This window comes from Microcaecilia unicolor, unplaced genomic scaffold (genome assembly GCF_901765095.1).
Source record: "Microcaecilia unicolor unplaced genomic scaffold, aMicUni1.1, whole genome shotgun sequence".
NCBI classification, from domain to species: Eukaryota; Metazoa; Chordata; class Amphibia; order Gymnophiona; family Siphonopidae; genus Microcaecilia; species Microcaecilia unicolor.
Window position 1 is genome coordinate 433,396 of NW_021962881.1, and position 19,531 is coordinate 452,926.

General features: G+C 40.7%; 2 protein-coding genes across 2 annotated transcripts in view; one reads left to right on the forward strand and one right to left on the reverse strand.

Annotated features, from left to right (window-relative positions):
* Positions 1–2,452: 2,452 nt before the first annotated feature.
* On the forward strand, positions 2,453–16,499 carry LOC115458629 (stannin). Its single transcript, XM_030188472.1, has 2 exons — positions 2,453–2,739; positions 13,880–16,499. Exon 2 carries the CDS (start codon positions 13,943–13,945, stop codon positions 14,204–14,206), a length of 264 nt encoding a protein of 87 aa, XP_030044332.1. The 5' UTR covers positions 2,453–2,739; positions 13,880–13,942; the 3' UTR covers positions 14,207–16,499.
* Positions 16,500–18,100: 1,601 nt separating this feature from the next.
* LOC115458626 (thioredoxin domain-containing protein 11-like) overlaps positions 18,101–19,531 on the reverse strand; it is a gene marked incomplete at its 5' end in the record, with an annotated part of 41,100 nt that continues 39,669 nt past the window's right edge. The window contains 1 exon segment of the mRNA XM_030188469.1: positions 18,101–18,752. Within this exon segment, the coding sequence (XP_030044329.1) occupies positions 18,104–18,752 (649 nt within the window).

Here is a 19,531-nt window from a genome sequence, read left to right on the forward strand (position 1 = left end):
GCACGGTCCATCCAGTCTGCCCAACAAGATAAACTCACATGTGCCATTTTTTGTGTATACCTTACCTTGATTTGTACCTGTCCTCTTCAGGGCACAGACCATATAAGTCTGCCCAGCACTATCCCTGCCTCCCAACCACCAGCCCTGCCTTCCACCACCAGCTCTGGCAAAGACTGTATAAGTCTGCCCAGCACTATCCCCGCCTCCCACCACCAGCTCTGGCACAGACCGTACAAGTCTGCCCAGCACTATCCCCACCTCCCAACCACCAGCCCTGCCTCCCACCACCAGCTAAGCTTCTGGGGATCCCTTCCTTCTGAGCAGGATTCCTTTATGTTTATCCCACGCATGTTTGAATTCCGTCACCGTTTTCCTCTCCACCACCTCCCGCGGGAGGGCATTCCAAGCATCCAACATCCCTCTATGCTTTTATTTAAGGTTGTACCTGCCACAACATGCAGGCCACACCATTCTACGTCTTTTTTTGAAGTGTGAAAGTCATTTAAGCTTTGCTTTAATTCCTCTGAACCCAGGGGCGTAGCCAGACCTCGACAGGAGGGGGCCAGAGGCCAAGGTGGGGGGCACATTATGGCCTGCCTCCCCGCCGCTGCACTCCCTCTGCTTCCACCCCCCCCCCCCCCCCACACACACACTGCCAGTGCAAGGGTACCTTGGCTGGCGGGGGTCCTCAACCCCCACCAGCTAAAGCATTTGTCCCGCACTAGTCTCACATTGCCTAGCACCTTGTTCTGTTTTCAGTCACTGTGCATGCTCAGTATCATTAAAACGAGTGTGCACAGCGACTGCAAACAGAACAGGGCACCAGGCAATGTGAGACCAGCGCGGGACTCCCGCCAGCCAAACTGGGGGGCCCAGTAGCTATGCTACTGTCTGAACTGCTTCAAGTCTTTTTATATCACTAGCAAGACATAGCTTCCAAAGCTGAACACAGTACTCCAAGAGAGGCCAACAACTTGAACGGGGAATTATCCCTTCCTCCTTTCTGCTGGTTATGCCTCTCTCTGTGCAGCTTAGCATTCTTTTGGCTTTGGCAGCCACCTTAACATATTTTTTCGCAACCTTGAGATCCTCAGATACTATTAACCCATGATCCCTCTCTTGGTCTATGCACATCAGTCTCTCTCCACCTGCCGCATACAGCTCCTTTGAATTTCTGCACCCAAAATATATCACTGCATTTCTTCACATTAAAGCTTAAATGCCAAACTTTAGCCCATACCTTCTGACTTTTGAGGATGACAGTCTTGTATTGTCTAACCCAGAGCTTGGCATTTATACACAAAGGGTCTCATGCAGGTCAATATTATCCTTAGCAGGTTGCAACATTATGTAGTGTCAGAACTGCAAATCCATAGATCTTTTATAATAAATAGAGAAGTAACAATTTAACTAAAAAAAAAAAGATGGAAACAAACTGCTGGAGTGGTTGTTCTGAAAATATTTGTGAAATACAGAATTTAAAATAGCCATAACTCTGGTTAATGATGTTTTCTGTGTATACTTCCCATGGTCTCACAAGTCACATAAAATTCAATGGTAGGCTACATTCAGCCCACAGGCTGATGGTTGCCTATCCCTGGTCTAATCTTTTCAATTGTCATTGGAACCAGTATGGCTACTGCTAAAACTGCAGGTCACACTTTGCAGACAAGTTCAAAAAGTTGGAGTTTGTATGTTGCAAAGTCTTGCAGTCTTTGAATGCCTATAGAACTCCATACAATACAATTTCAGGGAGATCCCCTCCCCCACAGGATGTTTTATTGCCTTGGAATTGTTTCCAGATTCCTACAAAAATCTGGAATTTGTTAGCAGTTTGTGCTGTATGGAATAACAGGGGTGTAGTTATCAATGTGGGATACTGTTAAAAAGACATGTTATTTTACCACTAATTTGTTCTATTTTAGCAGAGGTCTAATTTTAAACAATGAGTCATAGTTACTAATAACTGGGGTTAACAGTAAAATAACACAGTTTAAGGGAGGCCTATGCCGATAACTTCTTAATGCTCATACCCACCTAGCCAAATAGAATCCTAAACTATGTTATAATAAGCAGAGCATTTGCAAAACGTAGAAGCAACCATTATAATGTTTTATGTATTTTAAATTAAATGTGATATTTTGCCTATGACAAGAAAAGCCCTACAGCATATTACAAAATTATAATCAGTGGTAAATCTGAATGTGACTTGCTGTGATCTACAAATGAAATCCAAACAAATAAATAAAATCATATGACAAACACATCCATAACAAACATTTTATGTAAACACTCGTGCTTATTGCTATCACCACATTAACAACTGGAGATTAATCAGGAATAGGCAAAATGATTCCCTTCCCTGAGCAGAACCCCTCCTCTCCCCCCACAATTCCACAGCCATGTGCAGAGCTGCCCAGAGTGCGGCCCCTCCCCCCTGCTCTCCCGCCGCGGTCCACTGCTCAATCCTCCTCTTTCATCCTTCTTCCCGGCTGTCAGTTGTTGCTATCCAGCAGGGTGCGCTTGCCACCGATTGGGTGCCCGGCGCGTGACGTCAGCCTCCATTCCATTCCCTCCCTCAGCTTTATGGTAATGCGATGCAGTCGGCGCTGCTGGCCTGGCGCGGCGGAATTGTAAACCTCGAGCTGCGTCCTGTGGACCGGTGGGGGAGGGGTCGATGGCGCGCTGCGGCTGAATAGAGAGCGGGTCAAGCTCGAGGCGCCCCCCGCTCCTTGGCAGGTAAGCCTCGGCGCTGGTGGGCCTTCCCGCCGCCCCTTTCTTCCCCAGTAGGCGTCGGAGGTGTCAGAGACTGCTGCGCGGCGGTAGGTGGAGGCGCTGAAAGGTTTCCAAGGGCGCCAGCATTTCTGTTACACGGAACAAGATAAAGGACGGGTTCAGCCGTTGGTCGTTGTTGCTGCCCTTCCCCCCCCCCCACCCCACCCCCCCCCGCGCGCGCTTATCTCCAGCGAGATCCTCCAGGAAGGTAATAAACAACGGCGAAAAAACAAAGAGGAGCGCGCGAGGGGAGACCAGGACCACTCGCCCCCCCCCCTTTTCCCGCAGCAGCTCCGCTCGTCTCCTCCGCGAATTGCATCTGAATTGTGGGCGGGGGGGATGGCCGTTCCCAAGAGAGGCAGGTGCTGCGTTCCTAGGATTAAGAGCTGCCGCCATTCTCACCTTGATTTTCTTTTCCGCAAACGGACGCCTCTTCCTGATTCCCTGACAGGTAAAAGTTTCCGTGGCGCGGGATTTTTTTTTTTAAACCCCCAGGTGGTGTTTTTGCTGGAGGAGCTTCTGGATGTGGTGGGCACGTGGTAAGAAAGCCTGCGATGTTTGTCAGCTGCTTTAAGGTTTCGGCTATCCCGATCTCTGCTCTGGCCCCGCACCCTTGAGTCCTGTGATCCGATGCTTGTTTATCTTGGGGTCACGGGCTCTGTTGTTATGAAAATGTTTAAGGTCACTGGGTGAGTCATTTTAATCAGAGACAAAGGCGAAAAAGGAAATCTGTGCTAGCGAAGCCCCGTACGAATTACCGTCCGGAGTTTCGGGGGGGGGGGGGGGGAATAGGAGGTAGCGTGCTGACACATTTTATTTTAGTGGATCTCAGGGAAGAGTAGACCCGGATAATTACGACTTTAAACTTTGTGAGCTCAGACGTCTACTTGTGAAATGCAGTCATAGGTGGAGATATGATTCAGAACTGGTGTGGTGTGAAATTTTCAGGAAGTTTTTTTTTTAGCACACTGCCATCCAGTCTTTAGATTTAAAACAATCAGGCAGCTTTCTATATGAGCCCATTCTTGCAATCCATATGGACTCACTGGCAGTATCCCCTTGTTGTACATGGGCTTCCTAAGAAATACCTCCTAGAGATGGGATCTGTTAGTACAGACTCACAAGCTCCAGGTTGATCGCTGCTGTTGCTCTGGGAGTGAGAAGAGAAAGGAAAGTCTGCTGGTAGCGCACAGAATGGTCTGCTATCTTGCTTTAATCAGCATTGGGGGAGGGGGGGAATCATGTGTTTTCTTGTGACCCCATTAAGGGGTAACAATTAACATAGTAAATGACAGCAGACCTGTACAGCCCATCCAGTCTGCCCAACAATACTTTATATGTATACCCGAGTTTGATTTGGCCCTGCCTTTCTCAGGGCACAGGCCGTAGAAGTTTGCCCAGCACTCTTCTTGTACTAAGTTCTGAAGCTAACATTGAAGCCCCTTAAAATTTACACTCCAGCCCGTCCCTATCCAGTCACTATCAGGGCATAGACCGTAGAAGTCTGCCCAGCTCCCGTTTTGCTTCCAATTACCGGCGTCGCCACCCAATCTCCGCTAAGATTCCACAGAACCATTCCTTCTAAACAAGATTCCTTTGTGTTTATCCCACGCATGTTTGAATTCCATTACTGTTTTCATCTCCACCACTTCCCGCGGGAGGGCATTCTACATATCCACCACCCTCCGTGAAAAATTACTTCCTGACATTAGTCCTGAGTCTGCCCCCCTTCAACCTCAATTCATGTCCTCTAGTTCTACCGCCTTCCCGTCTCCGGAAAAGGTTCGTTTGCGGATTAATACCTGGCTTAGGGGTTGTTTTACTAAGCTATAGTAGGGCTACCGCATGCCAAATTGACCCTACTGCATGGTAGCGTGGGTGCCCTGTGATTATTCCAAAGTTAGTGTACACAGTTTCCTTCAGTAGAAAATATTTTTTTCTACCACAGGGGTGTTCCCAGCGATAGTTGGCAGCACAGCCACTTGCTGAGCACTGCATGAGTATCACATGAGCTCTTACAGCCAAGTCAATAGGTGGTGGTAAGGGCTCAGGCAGTAAATAACCATGCACTACATTTAATATCAGCACATAGCCACTTACCCCGTTTAAAAAAAAAAAAAAGGTCTTTTTACCTGCTGCAGTAAAAAATGGCCCCGCACGCACCAATTTCACGCACCCAAACTAGCACAGGCCACTTTTTACCCCAGCATACTAAAAGGGCCCCTTAGTATTTCGGTATGTTTGGCTGGACTAATACTTTCATTTGGATTTAGCTCACAACTTTTCCACTAGCTCAAGATGCCTTACATTCAGGTATACTAGGTATTTCCCTATCCCTGGAGGGCTTACAGTTCATTTTGTGCCTGAGGCAATGGTGGGTTAAGTGACTCGTCCAAGATCACAAGGAGCAGCAGTGGGATTTGAACTAAGCTCCTTCCCAGGTTGCAGCCATATCCTTCAACTAGGCTATGCCTTCATCTTGTTATAGGAAGGAGACAAGCGTGTTGTACAATAATTTAAAAAAAAAAAAATTTCTGTTTAGTAATGTTCATGAGCTCTGCAATGCAGTCCCAGAAAGGCTTTTCTTCACACAAGACTCTCTATTTCAGGAAGCAGGTGAAAGCTTGATTCTTCTAAACCTTTAATGGAAGAAGCAACTAACCAGCTAGTCACGCAAGGACTAACACCAGCTGCACAAACTGTAGCAGGACTTACATATCCATTCTTACTGAGATCATTTTCAAGCATCTTTTCTGATTCCACATGCAATTTTTTCCTTAGGTTAGTCACACTTATTTTCTAAAGTATCACATTGTCTTCAGCAGAGCCCATAGGAATAAAATGGGTCTTGTGGCAGATAACATGAGTTAATCTTTAGTAAAAGACCCCATTAAGTAGCATACTACGCCATAATGTATATTATTTGAATGTTCACTGCTGTAATTGTCTACTTAATGAATGGCTTTTTCTTGCTGTACACTGCTTTAGGTGAATTTCTTCCAAAAGACAATAAAGTTCAGATAATCAGCTTACAAAAGAAGATATCCTTTGAAGAAAATGCAGTCCTATTTTCCCCCCTCCCTAATTTAGTAAAGCACATAGAGGCTCATTTTCAAAGCACTTAGCCTTACAAAGTTCCATAGTAACCTATGGAACTTTGTAAGGCTAAGTGCTTTGAAAATATGCCTCATAATGTTCTATATTTGAGTAGAGATAAGGGGCAGAGAATAATTAATATTGAGTGGAGGAGTAGCCTAGTGGTTAGTGCAGTGGACTTTGATCCTGGGGAACTGAGTTCGATTCCCACTGCAGCTCCTTGTGACTCTGGGCAAGTCACTTAACCCGCCATTGTCCCTGGTACAAAATAAGTACCTGCATATATGTAAACCGCTGTGAATGTAGTTGCAAAAACCTCAGAAAGGCGGTATATCAAGTCCCATTTCCCTTTCTTTGTTTTTACTACAGTTTTGTGTCATCTGTGACATAAGTGATTACTTTGCTGTTTGGCATTTGTAACTTTCACAGTTAAGCAGTGTTAAATTTGCTTTCAGCAAACTGTGGAAATGTTCTGCTTTAAACCTCTTATTAGCACTTTCAATTTTCTCATACACAGCATCTGCTTGACACTGTGTTCTGAAAACCCTTATCTGCAGGGTGTGTTTCTGCTGTGCCTTTGCTGGTAGTAATCATGCCAGCGCACACCTTTGTGTATTGCGGATAATCTGCTACATTTTTGGAATCAGAAAATTCTTAGCAGGTGTGACATGGCTTTGCAAAATCAAGCCTATTCAGCAGCTTTAGTTATTCCTTTTTAAAATAAATGCTTTCTACTAGTACAAAACACAGCATCTACATTCCCAGCCCTTTATATGAATGATACATTTTGTTTTTATTTATAAAATATATAAACTGCTTTACTGACTCAAAAGAATTACCCAAGTTGGTGTCCAAAAAGAAATGCAGTAATAAGTTCACATAAATGTTTTGCATCTGCTTATTTGTAGCAGCGTTACACACACAAACAGCTCCAGGGAACTTAATTCAGTTTTGGAAGGAAAATAAAATGGATGGGTCTTCTGATGCAGAATTTCAAGAGGCCACTGCAGTACACGGCTAATGGTGTAGAAAAACATTGAAAGCTGGTCTTATTGTATTTGAATAATCACATTAACTACTGGAAAACACTACTACTACTACTATTTAGCATTTCTATAGCGCTACAAGGCGTACGCAGCGCTGCACAAACATAAAAGAAAGACAGTCCCTGCTCAAAGAGCTTACAATCTAATAAACAAAAAATAAATAAAGTAATCAAATCAATTAGCCCCACGAACTAGTTAGCCTAGTTCGTGGGGACTGTAGCAACTTTTTTAATGATCTTGTATGTATGTTTAAACTGGGAAGGTTAATAGCATATTACCATATTGCAGGGAGTGTGCATCAAAATTTCTTCTGAATGCAACACAGTGTAGGGAAACAATTTAGTTTAGTCTAGAAATATGGAGTTTGAATTTCATGTCCTCATGGTTCATGTTCAAAACTTTCTTGTGAAATCTAAAAATAAACGTGTTTAGTAATGTTAAAATTTTATAGGGTGACCAAAAGGTGGGAAAATGTGGGGTACAAAATGTAGCAAATAATAATACTTGAACATGATCTTCCTCTATTGTTCAACTTTTCAGCTGTCACTATATAATGCTGTCTGCACTAGCTTCTTAGAACATAGTAATGCTTTTATGAATTATATGCAAGAATGAGAGGCTAGAATAAAAATTGGATTAAATGTAGTAACAGCCCTACTGTTCCAAGTAAGAACACAGTTCAATCCTGGCATGTAAAACATCTACAAACCAATACTTGGTGGTTAACCACTCTCCTTATCAGTATTTTGAACTTCATTTTATTGTTTCTTTTCTTAAATACCTAGAATTCTAATCTTAAGCATCTCATAAATACTCAAATAGCTTCAGCAAGCCACAAAAATTTACTGTGACCACAATTTGCACTGCAAAATATTTAAAGCTTAACAAGGCTTTCTGTGTGCCATGCACTCTGACTCTTCCCACTGACCAGCTGGACCAGACTTAACAGTCCAAAGGTGCAGTCAATGCAACAGTTTGTTAAAAAGGAATGCCTTGAGAAATTTATGAAATATTAGATAGTTGGTAATCCTTTTTATCTTACCAGCAATAGAGTTCCACCATTTTGAACCTGTATGTGAGAAATCTCTGTTTAATATGGATTTATATCGGATGTTTTTATAGCTAGGAAAATGTAATGTGAGAGAGTTTCTTGATCTAATAGACGTATTGAAAGTAGGTAAATCTATCAGTTTTATCATGTAATCTGGGCTCATGCCATAGATAATTTTGTAGATGAATGTACATGTTTTAAAGACAATTCTGGCTTTGATTGGTAGCCAGTGTAATTTAGATAATAGTGGGGGATGCCCTTTCGAATTTTGAAGTTTTGCATACGAGTCTAGCAGCAGTATTTAGTGTAGTTTGAAGTTTTTTGATGAGGGATTCCTTATTCCCTAAATACACTGAGTTACAGTAATCCAATTGTGAAATGACTAATGTTTGTACAAGAGAATGAAAAGTAGAAAACGGGAAGAAAGATCTGGGTTTTTTTTTTCCCAGCTTCCATAAAGTTCTAAAGGTTTAGGTTACTATGGAATTAACTTGATCTTCACATGATAGGAAGTGGTGATGATCAGCCCAAGAATGTTCCAATGGATAGTTCGTCTGATTCATGGTAAAACTGGTCTGATTGTGGAAGTTGTTAAGACTAGAAATTATGAGAAATGTAGTTTTCTTCCTGTTTAATTTTAGATGGAAGGATGTTGCCCAAATCTCAATGAGAGCTAAGATTGATTGAATGTTGGGGAGGATATCATGAATTTGAGTGTCAAAGGGAAGATAGTCACGTCATCGGCATATATAAAAGATTGCAAACCTTTAGCCTCTAGGAGGTGACCTAGGGGTTCCATCAGTGGGAGATATTGGAGATCCCTGTGGAACTCCACAATCTGGGGACAAGGCTGAATAGGTGGATTCTCCCATTTTGACTCTGTTCTGGATTTGAGAACCCCATGAACCACTTATGAACATCTCCGCAGATGCCCATTTAATCACAAATTGTAGATAAGATGTTGTGATCTACTATGTTGAATGCATTGGAGATGTCGGATTGTAGTAAGATGATCTTCCTACCTGTGCTTAGGATTTGTCTGAATTTAATGAGAATCATTTCGGTATTGTAGTTGGGTCTAAATCCTGATTGTGTGTAGTGAAGTAAGGAGAAGTGTGATTTGTATTCTATTAGTTGTTGTCTTGCCAAGCCCTCCATTACCTTCACAAACAGGGGTATTGAAGCTACTGGTCTGTAATTGGATGTTTCATTAAATTTACCTAAAGGATTTTTAGGAATAGGATTTATTGTATTTCCCTTCTCAGTTGGAAAGGAGACACTTTTTAACATGAAACGTACGTAATTATGTAGGATGTTGATGAGAAAGTTGGGGGCTTTTGATGGAATGTAGCTAGGGCGTGTCAAGAGTACAATTGTGAGTATTTCCTGAGGAAGGATCTGACCTCTGTGGTAGGAAGATTAAAATAGGATCACATCACATCAGTTTTTATGCCTTCGCATTGATGTGTGATATTGAAGTAGTTGATGAAATTGCTTCAAGGATTGGAGCTAGTTAGACTTGTTTAATTTTGGTAATTGTTTTGCTCGAAGAGCATTGTTCAGTTAAGGGCAGATGGAACAGATTCACTTGATAGTTGGAGGTCTTTGGTATCAAGTAGATTATTAACTAAATTATAAAGTCTAGTTACAGATTTTTGACCCTCACCAATGGATGTTTCATTGAATTTAGCAGATTTTATAGCCAATTTGTATTTTGTGAATGCTTTCCTCCATTCGGTTTGTTTTCCTCAGTTTTGTTTGCACCATTTCCTTTCAAGCGTTCTGCATAATCTTTTTGTGTTCGTAGTGTTGGTATCAAACCATGGTGATGATTTAGTTTTCTTTTTTGTTTTTATTTGCTCAGGAGCTATGCAGTCAAAGGTCTTTTTCTGTTGTTGTTGTTTCATCCCAGATTTGAGGAAAAATTACTTGATTATCTAGAAATAAATGTGAACTGACTTGGAATTCTGTTATATCTATTTTGCCCCTTGTTATATAAATCATGATAGAGTGAAGAGTCTTAGATTTCACTCCAATTAAGTGTGAATGTTAGCTTTTTGTTGTAGACTTCCAGTCATAATTATCTGTGAAAGATGTCCTTTCTGATGGGAGGAATGAGCTGGAGGACTAATACAACTCCAAGAGTTTAGAAGGTTGTTAAGCTCCTTAGTATGAGGATCATTTGGATTATCTAAGTATAAGTTAATATCACCTAGTAGAATATTGCTTTGAGCATTTAAGCATATATCAGATACAAATTCAGTAAATAATGATTGATCATCAGCTCAATTTCCAGGGGGCCGATAAAATATAGTTGCAGTTAGGTGATTGTGTAAGGAATCATCTTTGATTTTACAGGCCAATATTTCAAGAGTGGGAGATTAGAAATCAGAGATTGGTTCAATTAAGAAAAATTATTTGTAAAGGAGAGCAATGCCCCCTACCCCTTTTCTTGATTCTAGGGAGGTGGAGTAATTTGTAACCAGGGAGACATAAATTATTTATGATTGGATCTTCCTTGGATTTCAGCCATGTTTCTGTGATGAAAACTAGACCTAGACTGTCTTCAACAATCCAGTCCTTAATCAGTTCATGTTTATTAACAGTGGATCGGGCATTTATGTAGCCAATGGGGATAAAAGGTGTTATTGAAGGTGTTATTTTTAAGCGGTCATGTTATTTGGATGAAAATCATCCTTGTAATGATCTGAATTCTGAAACTTGGGTTGGAGTTTGGAGTGCGGTTGTTTAACAGTAACAATATGCCTTTTCAGTTTTAGTGCTATCTGCCAATTTATTTATTTTTCAAGCTGGTTTAGCGGCCATATTTGGCCATGTGAAAATGTGGGATATCTTTGGCTGATTTAAAGATAACTGGCAAAGTCTGAATATTGACTTAGCCGGTGATCTTTAAACCGGCCAAAAATAAACCGGATATTCAATTCCAGTCACCAGAATCAGCCCGGCATTGAATATCTAGTAGGGATAGAGGAGGCCCTTCAGAGGCACATGAGATCTGTCTATGATGATGGAAGGGCAAATCTGGAGCTACTGCTACTCTTCAGACAATCCTGCTGTTGAGAGAGCAGGTCCTTCTGAACCAAAGTCTCTCCTGCAGCTGAGGAACTGGACACTCTTGAAATTCTGACATGTCACTATTAGTCAAAACAAGGAGGACCCCAGTGATCCACCAGCAGCTGGAAGGCAAGGGAACTCTGCTCCTTTTTCCCTCCGAACCAGTGCATTCTGGTGAAGACTCAGCCTGCACATTCTGTGAACTTGTGATAAGCACTGTTGACATCACTGAGCTGAGTCTCGGCCCAAGTGCAAATCTAGCCACTTATAAGGGCCATCACTGCATTGCAGGATGCCCCCCACCCCCTGCTTGTTGATGTAAGCCACATTGATCATCACCTGGACTGCTTTCCCCTCCAGTAGGGGGAGAAATTCTGTAGTGATTAATGGATGATTCATCTCCAAACAACTGATGAACCATCTGCTGAAGGTAGGGAAATATTGGAGAATTCTAGGCTGCAGCAGCAGCCCTTGTAACAGTGATTTCACTGAAATAGCTCAGTATTTCTACCTCCATCTACTGGTAAAGGGGACTCAACCCATTAGACTAGATTGGTCTGGTCCTAGCAGGATAAGAGACTGAGTTGAGGCAATTCTCAGTATTATTGCCAAGAATTGTACAGGCATTTCCGTACTATGGATGGAGACAGCTTTATCTGTAATATGGGTTCTCTGTAAACAGAAAATGAGGACACAACACACCACTCTCCTTTCCTCCTGTACCAGTTGTTGAAGTGTAAGCTTTTATACAGATTAAACTGGAAAAGGGGTAGTGTCAGCAGTACAGGAACCTCATGCCTGCTCAGGAACTTTCAAAGGTTTTCTGGGTATAAGGGAACAACTCTCAGACCTTGGCTTTGTTCAGACTCTGGATGTTATCAAGAAGTGTGGCTGTATTTTCCCTGTTATCTATAGAGAACATCTATCATAGGTAAACAGTGCCACTTAGGGATTCAGATTTCTGAGCTTTAAGTAGAGTACATATGTCAGAATTTTAATTCCAGGCACCAAAGGGATGAAAGAGGATGGTATCCTATCAGGTTTTGTGAAGTATATTTAAAATGTGATTCCACTTGCTATCAAAAAGAGCATTTTAGTATGTGTTCCCAAATAGACATAATTAAACATTGTGTATGAATTAGCATTCTCAGCTTTTCTGTATTTGGGGTAAATGCAAAGCTTTGGAGAAAATGTTTTTGCTGCTTTATTCTTTCAGCATTAGTGGTTGCAAGTGAATTTAATTGTCTTTGACACAAGGTTCACTTACAGACAGAAAAATCCATTTCTTGAAACCTGTTAATGTGGATGTATTCCTAACACAGTGTTTCAAATTCTTTACACTTTCTCTGTAGTTATTAGTCGGGGTTTTGGTTACTTTCCTTTTACACACCAATTTGCACATGTTGGATGCAGAAAGAATACTGTAATTATGAAAATGTGAGATGAGAATGGCTCATGAAATTCTTTCCAGCCTGTGTCCATGATTTAAGATGAGAGGCTATTTGAATGGAGTGGTACCAGAACTGCTAAATAACTAGAATGCCACTGTCTCATGGCACCAAGTATTGCCATGCTTCTAAGTACCTGCTCAAGGTATTCATAACAACCATTAAAGCTATACAGTTCAGTTGCTAGATTTCACAGTAGAGTTTACAACAAAATATATATTAAAAAAAAAAAAAACACAACTGAAGCACTGTGGCAGCCCTGCTGGGATGATGGGGTATGGTAGGGAGAACCTGCAGAATATACCTCACAAAATAATTTCTACCTTATTTCTCTGGGTCCAGTCCCTCCCCCTGGGTATCCAATATGGCCCATTTTCAAGGTGTCTGTCTTTTGCCCAGTTTTCCCTTCACACCAACTTTGGTCCTGTTCTGTTAATTTCTGGGTAGGTATTTAGCCCCCAGCCAGACGTTCTTGACCCCTTTATATATAATAATTTCTTTCTAAATAAGCTGTAGCTCGGAAAGAATACAAATCTTATGTATCAGAAAACTGCTCAGGAAGGAAAATACACTAAAAATATTGTCTTGGGCCATTGTAAGGTGCAGCCTAAAACACTAGGCAGGTGAGTCACTCGGGCATTTTTTATTTTCTAAAGCAACGGGACTTCATCTACATGTTGGAAATAGACCAGTTGATATTTTAAGCACTCCAATAGCTCCTTTCTAATTTTTCCAGTTTCTTATAGCTTTTGTACCTGTTATGACTGTATTAATTTTAAATAACTTGCTCTTCATGTTGTCATAGCTGTGAGGTCTGTATCCACTTTACTTAGGGTTATACCTTCCTACGTTTAAAATAGAAATGGAAAAGGGATATTAAAATTGATCTAAGGGGTTCTTTTCATAAGCTCTACTCGTAAATGGGCTTAACGTGTTCTCATGCTGGTCTTTCCTACACGCTAAACCCATTTCTACCGTGGCCATAAAATAGTCCTTTCTACTATCTGTTTCATTTCGGGCTCTGTGCTGTTACCATTAGTGTGGGGCCATGTGAAAAAAATTAATGCAGGAGCTCTGAGCATGCTAACTAGTTAACACTTCCATCCCCCCCCCCCCCCCCCCCCACTCTGCCTAACACAACCCTCAAAAATAAAAGTGTGCTTAGGCCACACAGATCACAGAATGCTTTAGCGTGTTAAGCCATATTTTGCTGCATTAGCCATGTGTTAGTGCCTAACACAGCTCAGTAAAAGGGTCCCTTAGCATTATAATGAACCAAACATGACTTTTGAAATATTAATTTTATGTAGTGCATTTTCTTGGTACTGAAATCCATGTGCCACTTTGTGTAAGGCATATGTTTACACTCTTTAATTTTTCTATTATAGATACATCTGTGGGCAAGAACACTGAAGAATCATCTATATACAATCTAATATTGGGTGCTGATCATGTCGATAATGGACCACAGCCCTACCACAGGAGTGGTAACTGTAATTGTCATTCTTATTGCAATAGCAGCTCTGGGTGCCTTGATACTAGGCTGCTGGTGTTACCTCCGCCTGCAGCGGATCAGCCAGTCTGAGGATGAGGAAAGCATTGTGGGTGAAGGAGAAACCAAAGAGCCCTTCCTTTTGGTGCAGTACTCGGCCAAAGGACCTCGAGTTGAGAGAAAAGGCAAGCTGACTCCGAATGGCACTGAAGTTCATAGCTAATTTCTAGGAACAGGGAAAGGTGAAGGTGTTTTGGACTAGAAATGATACTGTGAAGAAAATGGACATGTTTGTGCTGCTGTTTTCAGAAGACCACTCCTTTTGAGATAGTTTTAATTTTGTTTTTGGTTGGTTTATCATTGCATGCACTGAGAAGGTACGTTTTCCTGCAATCTTGTATTTTACTAGCATTTGTTACTTGAATGTCTAGCTGAGCCTATTTTGATGGAATTACTACTGTAATGTGAACCACTACCAAAACTGTGAAACTGTAAATACGCTAGTGGAGGCTTTGCTTTCTGTAAAATGGGCATGTGGCGCTGACACTAAGTTTGGTATGTTATGGGATTGTGAGTTGATGGGCAAAAAGCTGGGTGGAATTTTGGAAACCAAAACCAAATGTGTAAAAGTATTTTCTACTATGAGTTTCTTAATCCCAGAATGTAGCAAGGTTGGGGATGGGTGGTCAGAATTCTTTTGAAGGGTGTGTCTGCATTAAAATGGAAATCTTATTTTTTTTCTTCTTGAGATAGACTGTGCTAAGTGATTGCTAAAGCCATGTATGCTGCAAGGATGCTGCCTTTTTAATGAGTCCCACTCTGGAAGAGCCAATGAAGGATGAGTAATGTTTCCCTTTATAAGAAGGGGACGGTCCAGATGGCTTCAGAATGACAGCAGAGCAGCTGCTTTCACTTTTTGATGCATGCAAGTTCATCAAACCTATTTAATGATTTTTCTACTACAGTTGATAGAGAATTACCTTTTCTGTTGTTGCTGTTTTACATTTGTACCTAGAGTTTCTGGGCCCATGTAAACATCTGAAACAGTGTATAGTGAAAATTAATTTCTAGTCTGAAAAAGCCAAATGTTAGTAATGATTAGTGGTTTGGTTGTTTTTTTTTTCCAAACAAATCTTGAACTAGTCTGTTCTACCATATTTGCTTAATGAAACAATTTTTATTTTAATGTGAGATGTGGAATGAATTCAGTTACCTCTAAAATGAGCTACCTGATGACCTGATTTTATGACTAATACACAGTCTCTGTGAATTCAGTTATCTCTAAAATGAGCTACCTGATTTTATGACTAATAAATACACAGTCTCCTTGAAGGCAAAGCAGTATCTGTGCTCTTTGGCATGATAGTTTTAATGTTTTATAAGATGAAGGGAACATTTTTCATCACAGCAAAGTTATTAGTCAAAATATTGCAACACAGTTAAAATAAACATGTTGTGCATAGCAGAGTAAATGTATCAGACCTTACCCCCTTTCATAAGTGGGTAGCTTTAATAGTATAATTGCACAGGCAGTGTTAAAATTTCTGCAATTAGATATCTGATGTAGCCAGCAAGGCTGCGTTGTTCTGGACCAGTTTCACCTATTGCTATAATCATCCACAAGGAAGATGAATTAGCCAATATTATCTTTGCTGTACAGTTGTTATTCTCTATTTTCCTATTCATTGAGGTAATGTTTTAAGAGCCAACTGCCAAAGTGTGAGAAATACCCTCTTAACATCTATAGTGTGTGTGTGTGTGTATATATATATATATTTTTTTTTATTTTTTATTTAGATGTCTGAAGTATATTTTAAGAGGCAGAGTGGTATGGTATTAGTCCTCATATTACACACCTGTAATAAGCAAAATATCAAGAAGCAAGACAACTTCCCTCTATCTTACTACAGAGGAAAAGGCTTCAGACGCTCAGTGAGCCAATCTTTTTTATTTATAGGCTCACTGACTCGTTTGGAGGCACTTTAATTACTTTACTGTACAAAAGTTTCACCTACCACGAGCATCCTCATTAGCCAAAAAACCTCTGCATAACTTTTTTAAATTTTTTAATCCTTTATAATATCGCTTTACTTCATTATTACTTAAACAGTACACTTACCTTCTGCTGCTTTCTCGTACAGGACTCCAGGTACGCCCTACAGCGAGCTCCCGTTTCGCCAACAGCTTCTTAAGGAGCAGTACCGTCTATCTTTGAGAACTTCCTGTACTGAACTAACTCTGCATTAGTTCAGTACAGGAAGTTCTCAAAGATAGACGGTACTGCTCCTTAAGAAGCTGTTGGCGAAACGGGAGCTCGCAGTAGGGCGTACCTGGAGTCCTGTACGAGAAAGCAGCAGAAGGTAAGTAATAATGAAGTAAAGCGATATTATAAAGGATTAAAAAATTTAAAAAAGTTATGCAGAGGTTTTTTGGCTAATGAGGATGCTCGTGGTAGGTGAAACTTTTGTACAGTAAAGTAATTAAAGTGTCTCCAAACGAGTCAGTGAGCCTATAAATCAAAAAGATTGGCTCACTGAGCGTCTGAAGCCTTTTCCTCTGTAGTAAGATAGAGGGAAGTTGTCTTGCTTCTTGATGATATTTTGATGATTGAAGTGTGAGCAAGCACCATATCGAGTATTAATTGGTACAACTGTAATAAGGCAATCTCAAGTTAAGGTAAAGATTATGTTCAACCTTCATGGTAGGCCTTAAAAGAAATCTCAGTAAGGGAACATCTTTTTTTCTTCCATTTTTTTTGTACTTCAGAAGGCCAAAAATTCTGGGTTACCGATAAGTTTTACTCTCAGCTAGTCTTAAAAGGCCAGACCTTATTCTAGCTGCACCAGGCCTACTTTTTGATGAAGGATTTTGAAACTACCACGCAATTGATCTAAAAAATGTTTGTATTTAAAGCTTTAGAAGTTTCTTTCCACTTACCTATTCCAAACTTTAATTAGAGGTGCTAGACCCACGTTGACAGCTGGAAACAGGCCTATTCAGGAAAGCCACAATAAATACTGAAGCATAGTTGCATTTATTAAATCTGAGAACCTGGTTAGCTTGCTTGCCCAAAACAGATGGTAGACTGCATGTTTGTGTAAGTCGGGGTCTCCTTACAGGCAGTATAAGTAAAATACGGGCATGGGTGTGATGATCTCTAGTGATGTTCCTTGTAGGCACTGTACTGCTATAAAGCATGAACTGAAAAGCATATTACTATATGGATTTAAAAAAACAACAGACTGGTATAGTAATGGCTCTGTTTACTAAGGTGAGCTAGCATTTTTAGCACGCTAATAATACTAGAGTGGCTCTAGCATTAGCATATGCTAGAAACACTAGTGCAACTACACCGTGGTTTAGTAAACAGGGCCCTAAAATAGTAAAATTAAAACTGTGAAACTTGATGGCCCAAAATCAAAGTAGTAAAGCTGAGGAACAAGTAAATTCATACGTGAAAGCATTTAGCCTTATTATAATTGAACATCTACATTAAACAGGCTTATGCCCAATGTGACAAAATTTTAAGGGCACCACAGGCCTGCCCTAAAGCACCACCATATCTTGCCTCCTCTGATGAAGTCTGTTTGATGATGGGGAGGAATGTGGCAGCATTTGAATGCAGGCCTGTGCCATGCTAATGTTTCTAGCCTGAATAAAGATAGGGGGCAGGGGTGGAAAAAGCAGAGAAAAAAAATTGTGCTAGCTACTGGAGGAGGGGGGGGGGGGGGGGGGGGGGGGGGGGGGGAGAGACATAGCTGATGTTGTAGAGAGTCTCCTCAAATTTAATCTTTGTCATATGCAAAGAACTACAGCAGAATGGGTTGCTAAAGGAACCTGCCTCCACTCTATTGCATTATGTAAAGAATAGGCAAAGGCAAAAACAATTTGCTGTGTTCACACCTTTGAAGACCAGATACATTCCTAATGCACATACCATGTTAGCAGGGACTATAAAATTCTTGCGATTGGTGCACTGTTTCAAGATAAAGTATTGGTAGTTAAACAGCCATCTAATTCTTTTCTAGATCATTGAAAAAAATCTTTATTTACAATGAATTTCAATAAAATTTGCATAAATACCTTCCAAAAAAAGTGATGCTTTCTTTGATTTTTTTTTTTAGGCTGTCCTGTTTCCTTTAATATACTCAGAAGTCACTGCAGTATCAGTACCTAAAATATCTGCATTGTTTTCATTATGTAGTTTTTGTTCTGGATCAACCACTGGTCCTCCGGTACCAGCTGGAAACGGCTGAACAAAAGCACTACTCTTCTTTTCGTGTTTATTTTCAACTAATTTTTCCTCCATTGATGAAATAAGAATTTTGAGCAGAGCATTTTCTGTCAGAAGGCTTTTGGATGTATCCATTAATTTTTGTAGTTTTTCTGCCATTTCTCCTACTTCTTTAGCTTTTTCTTCATATAGTGCCTGCAGGATATCTTTGTGCAGTTGGAGCGCTTTGCTGTTCTCCTCCAGTGTTTGCTTTTGAATTTTCAGTTTATGTTCATCCTTTCTGGCATCTGAAATCTGGGTAGCCAGCTGAACCTGAGCCTTGCGTAAAGAACTGATTTCTGTTTGAAGTCTTTGAATCTTGCCTTCCAGGTGGGACACACGGTTTGGCAGTGGTGGTTGAGTCTGAGAACATTCCTTAGGACAAGGCTCTGGTGGGACAACTGCAAATGGCTGACTAGAGTACTGCAGGATGAATCTGAGTAGATTTGGAAGGTTGATGTCTAAGTGTTCAGGATATTTCATGCTAAAATCCTTCCTAAGGGAAGAACAAATATACAGATAAACATAGTATAACTTTTCTGAAAATCTTAATCCTGATCATATAGCAGAGATATAAATCATTCTTATTAACCTGTTTACTGTTGTCATACCTACAAAATGATGAGATAACCCATGTAGCCTGTTCAGTTATTCTGATCTACAAAACTTGTAGCTTGAGTGAATATATACAGGCCTTGGAGAAGCTCTATGTGAAGACTGTTGTGGTGATAGAATTCACCCTGTGTTTGAAGAATGCTTGCTGACTCTATGAAAGATAGCTGGGTACATATATGGCTGTTAGCAAAAGTGGTAGCTCACAAAACCACCCAACAGCACTCTGTGTGCACAGACTAATGTGGCTCTAAACAGGTTAGGACTGTGTATCTCTTCTGCAGCCTGACTGCAGTTGCAGAAGTTACCTGTCATGATCTTATGACCCCCAAGTGGGATTTCACCTTCTTAATGGCTGTGCCAACATACTGTTAGCACTAGACTTTAGTAGATATTTTTAAGAATTGTCCATTGCTGATTCCTTTCATATTTATAGAACCTTTAAACTAAAGCAGTTTAAAACAGCAATTCTATAATCTAGGTGCCCACATTTATATTCTAGTTGCATATATAAACATCTAAATTATTTTTGCACTTACTCATGTAAGTACTAAGTGCTATTGTGTAAATGCCTGCTTCATGTATATCTGCAAAGGGGCAGGGCTCCCACTTACAGGTAAGTAAATGTGGCAGGGATGCACAGAAATCTCCCACAGCTGGTGG

Excerpts from the sequence above, each read along its gene's own strand:
- LOC115458629 (XM_030188472.1), top strand. The coding sequence starts at position 13,943 with ATGTCGATAATGGACCACAGCCCTACCACAGGAGTGGTAACTGTAATT.